At 36.6% G+C, this 5,018-nt stretch overlaps 1 protein-coding gene across 1 annotated transcript; it reads right to left on the bottom strand.

Annotated features, from left to right (window-relative positions):
• Window positions 1-2,820: 2,820 nt before the first annotated feature.
• TNFRSF17 (TNF receptor superfamily member 17) lies at window positions 2,821-4,787 on the bottom strand. Its single transcript, XM_077829207.1, has 4 exons — window positions 4,670-4,787; window positions 4,373-4,510; window positions 3,898-4,044; window positions 2,821-3,152 (listed from the first exon to the last, which is right to left on the bottom strand). Exons 2-4 carry the CDS (start codon window positions 4,488-4,490, stop codon window positions 2,884-2,886), a joined length of 534 nt encoding a protein of 177 aa, XP_077685333.1. The 5' UTR covers window positions 4,491-4,510; window positions 4,670-4,787; the 3' UTR covers window positions 2,821-2,883.
• Between the last annotated feature and the right edge of the window lie 231 nt (window positions 4,788-5,018).

Here is a 5,018-nt window from a genome sequence, read left to right as displayed (position 1 = left end):
CCGCTCAGAGCAGTTTGGGGAAGCAGAGGGCTGCTAAGGATGCACAAAAACCGGTAAAAAGAAAAGGAGTACTTGTGGCACCTTAGAGACTAACCAATTTATTTGAGCATGAGCTTTCGTGAGCTACAGCTCACTTCATCGGATGCATACCGTGGAAACTGCAGAAGACATTATATACACAGAGACCATGAAACAATACCTGGAGCTCAGGAAAGCTTATGCTCAAATAAATTGGTTAGTCTCTAAGGTGCCACAAGTACTCGTTTTCTTTTGGGGAATACAGACTAACACGGCTGTTACTCTGAAACCTGTCAAAAACCGGTAGGAGAACACTTCAGCCTGTCTGACCACTCAGTAAAAGATTTAAGGGTGGCAAGTCTGCAACAGAAAAGCTTCAAAAACAGACTCCAAGGAGAAACTGCTGAGTTTGAATTAATATGCAAACTAGCTGCCATTAACTTGGGTTTGAATAGAGACTGGGAGTGGCTGGGTCATTACACATATTGAATCTATTTCCCCATGTTAAGTATCTTCACACTTTCTTGTCAACTATCTAAATGGGCCATCTTGATTATCACTACAAAAGTTTTTTTTTCTCCTGCTGATAATAGCTCATCTTAAGCCTCTTACAGTTTGTATGGCAACTTCCACCTTCTCTGTATGTGTGTGTGTGTATGTGTATATATTTATAAAAAAAAAATCTTACTATATGTTCCATTCTATGCAGCCGATGAAGTGGGCTGTAGCTCACGAAAACTTACATTCTAATAAATTTGTTAATCTCTAAGGTGCCACAAGTATTCATGTTCTTTTTTGCAGATACAGACTAACATGGCTGCTACTCTGAAACAGCAGAGCGGGGCGTTTGGAAGCGGAGTAATAACCATTTCAATGGGAGAGTCAGGTCCAGTTTTCTCTGCTAACTAATAACCTGGGTTAAAGAAACAGAGGCAATCAAGGAAAAGGAGAGGTGGTGCTGTCAGAAAGCAAAAGGCAAGGTCCAGATTGTAAGCAACTCCAACTTGGGGAGAACTGGGGTATCCATGCAAACTTTTCATCATGCATTTGTTTTGTTTTGTTTTTTGTAAGGTGAACAAAAAGCAAACCAGACTATCAACTGTGAACCTTTTTTCACTCCTGAACATGAGCTGAACTTAATTTCTTGGGGACCAGCCCCTTCTGATGAAACTAAAGTAGAAACCTACATCCACATCTCACAGTTCAGGCCTATCTAGCCTGAGCAGCATGAAACAGCCTTGAACTCCAAGCCATTCTACTCTTAGAAGCATAATCATCCAAATGTGAACATCCACAATAGATGTAGTCCTGTGGTAATTTGGAAGCTTCTGAAGTATTTCTTCTCTAATGTGCTTTATAAAGCAACTTCCCTTCATGATTCTTTGCATGTACAGATAATTGTTTCAGACCAAAGAGCTGTATCTTCAAAATAATAATTTGAAATGAGAAATACCATATATAAATGAAAGATGGATTGAACTAGTGAAAAATAAAATATTTAAAACTTTCAAATACAGGTGTCAAGTATCATTTAACCAAAAATAATCCCAAATGTTGATGTTTCAAAATACACAGCACCAAGAAAAACTACAAAAGTAGTTGGGAAAACTAGGTAGCAAAACAAATAAGAATAAAATCTACTTTCTTTGATTAAGGGCTATATATGCATGCATAGATCCAAGGTCTTGAATAGGTCCCAAGCACAAATGAAGATTAATGCAATTGTTATAATAGAAACAGTTACAGTACATCTTATTTAGATTCCCATGATGTATGGCTTGGCCAAAATTTTCAGACTTGTGTAGCCAGAGTTAGGCATCTAAATCCATAATTAGACGCCTAAATATGTGGCCTGTGTGTCAGAGGTGCAGAGTGTGATGTTCAGCAAGTTTTGTAATCTTTTTTCCTTTCAGTTCCTCAATTTCCCCATCTTAAAGATGTGGGTTATTCTTGTGTTATGAGTCTTAATTCACTCATGATTGTTCCTTCACACTGAGATCCTTGGATGGATGGTGCTCTAGTAGTACAAAGGTGATTATTGCTGAGCACCAACAGCCTTCATTGACTTCAATGGGAACTGCAAGTGCTCAGCAGCTATGAAAACCAGAACACTTATTTAGGTGCGTACGCATGCCTAACTTTAGATTGAATTTTTTGCATGTAGCTAGTTGACACTACGAGTAAATCCCTGCTAAATATTTTTTGAAAATGTTTGATCCATATAAGAAAGCCCTCCTCTACTATCAGAAACCAGATTGGCAATTAGAGGCTTTGCAATACCATCTCTTCTTCCAGTATAGCAGTTGTGAGGTATCTTAACTGGGTATAATTACATATTCCATAAATATATCCAATACTGGAGCACTTCCTTTGCAAGCATTCCCATTTTCATTGGGCCCCAAAGTCTCAGAACCTGGATCTCTAAAGTGGTACCAAAATGATGCTACACACCTTTTTTTCTCCCCTCCTTTTCTTTTGCACCTCTTAGTACTACATTTTGGTACAAAAACATTTTGGTACAAGATTTATTTCTGTTACATGGTTATTAAATATACATTTGAGCTTGCTTATTGATGGCATTTATGCACATCCAACCTTTTGACTAGTAAATATAGTCTTTAATGATAGTGCAGAAAAGTTTTCCCTGAATAGAGGTTCTTATAGCTTATAAGTTCCAGTAAATAGCTCCCAAGAGAGACTAAAATTAGAAATAATATAATACCAATGAAAGTTAAATGTAAGAACTATAAAGAAACCACATGTACTATCCTTCTCTACTGACAGCAAATAATAAGATTTATGAGTATACCTATACTGGATGAGCTGATTGAAGCATTTTTTACTACATAATAATCAATCTCCCTATCACAGAGTCATTATAGCATCTGGAATATAGCTGCAATATTCAGAAGTCTTTGTGGTAACCAGAACAGTAGCTCCTTCCTCTGTGGCTGGTAATGGGAATGAAGTATCAAAGCCAGTTTGGAGTTTCACCAAGCCACAGTCCCCGCAAGGGCATTCCTCCACTGAATACGTCAGCGATGCTTCACTTTGGAGAGAATCTCCAATTATATCTGCATTCACACTGGTCTCAGTATCAGCCTTGAGTATAACATTCAGCTCCACTGCAGACTCTGTGAAGATATGAAAAAATATTTTAGTTCACGTGGCATGCTATCTCAGTCAGTAAAGTCAAGTCATAGAATCTACTGAACGTGCCCCCGCTCTCAAATTTAGGATGGGCATCTACGGAATCTATTATATATTTACTATCATATATATATATAAAATTAACAGAAGCATCTTTGCTGTAAATATCTATGGATATGAAAAGGTCAAAAAGTAATTTAATTCTTTGCTGCCATAGGGAAAATATATATATGGCTTTGAGAGGCTACAGGGTTGAATCAAGTCAATTTACACTTTACAAGCTGCAAGGCTAATCTTCCATCTTTATTCTCCCGCCAAGTAAAATTCCTTTTGACTTCAATGACAGGAAGGACTGGGCCTTGATAAAGAAATTCTGTTAAGAGTTTATAGCAATTTTCCAATGCAAAATAGGATAAGCAAGTTAAAAATATATACTGGAATTAAAAAACAAGTGTGATTCTCTAGCCAAGACCAGAGAGCTCCTAACTACTATTGGCTATAATATGATATCCTTACCCATGTTGGAAAGTACTTTTTTCCACAGTTAGTCTCATTGACTTTAGTGCGTCTATTTGTGGAATAATGTACTCTCCAACATGAGTAAAATTATCAGAATCTGGTGATGTAGGCTAGACTAAAAATTATAAATTCAAAGAACATAGTGGAAATTCACAACAATCTGAAAATATTTTACAAAGAATTGTATTTCTTGACAATCATATTTTGTACCTGTGTTTTTCAGTTCTTCCTTTGATTGTTTTGGGTGCCTCCTTTTAAACAAGACCATTAATATGAACACTGTGAATGTTAAAATCACTCCTATTCCCAAACCGATCCAAAGAATTCCATCTGATACTTTTATTTGACCTGTAGTACCTTTTAAAATAAAGGAGACATATTATGTACATTAAAAACAACAAGCAATTAATAAATACATGGCCTAATCTATAAGCCTCTCACATCTCTAAGGAATAATTTCTTTTTCTGGTGAGTGACAGCTAGGTAGCTTGAAACATTTACTTTTCCTAACATAGTTCATCTGATATATAGAATACTGTGTTTAGGTCTTCAATCTTGTACAGATTTTATACTTGGTCTCGTAAACTTTAGTGTCATTCTTCATGTTTTATGTTTAGAATCAATGCAAAGTACAAATGTGAAAATGCACAGCACAAACAAATAATGTTACAGAATTGGTACTTACTCTCATTACAATAGCTCTGACATGAAAAAGGTGGCTTACTGGAACATCGAAGGTGACAGGGTATACAAGATTGCAGCAAGCTGTCAAAATACTCATTTTTGAAGCAATGTTGAGCCATCGGGGTCAGTAATTAGTGAACTAGGAAGCCACAGAAATGGTTAAAGAGTAAGGACAAGCTAAGGAGGAAGAATGTTTCCACTTCTCACTTTGTACAAACAGTAGTAAGTGTGGCCAGCAACAGCAGCTAAATATCAAGGTTCTTCTTAAAAAGAGTATATTAAATAATAGGGATTTCACCTGAGGCCTCTCAAGGGACTCTGGCTGCTCATTTGAATAGCAACTGCAGATTCAAGTTTCTAGAAGGACCGTCCAGCTGGATGGAAGTAATTTTCAATGTAAATTCTGTCTGAAACAGAAACTGATTATTTATAGAGGGCATTTCTCAAGCAGGTGCTAAACACTACAGACTGTAGAAAAAGTCTTAGGATTCCCAAACAAGCATTTTCATTAACAGTTAGTCGCTGCCTTCAGGAGTTTGTTGTATTCTCTCTCTCAAAGTTATGGATCCATACCAATTATATCTCATTCTAGCCTGCAAACTTCTCCAGGAAGCATTGATTTAATTTTTATTCTTTTCTGTTCCATT

The sequence above is a fragment of the Eretmochelys imbricata genome, chromosome 10 (assembly GCF_965152235.1).
Source record: "Eretmochelys imbricata isolate rEreImb1 chromosome 10, rEreImb1.hap1, whole genome shotgun sequence".
Lineage (NCBI taxonomy): Eukaryota > Metazoa > Chordata > Testudines > Cheloniidae > Eretmochelys > Eretmochelys imbricata.
This window is presented reverse-complemented; position numbering and strand designations above follow the sequence as displayed.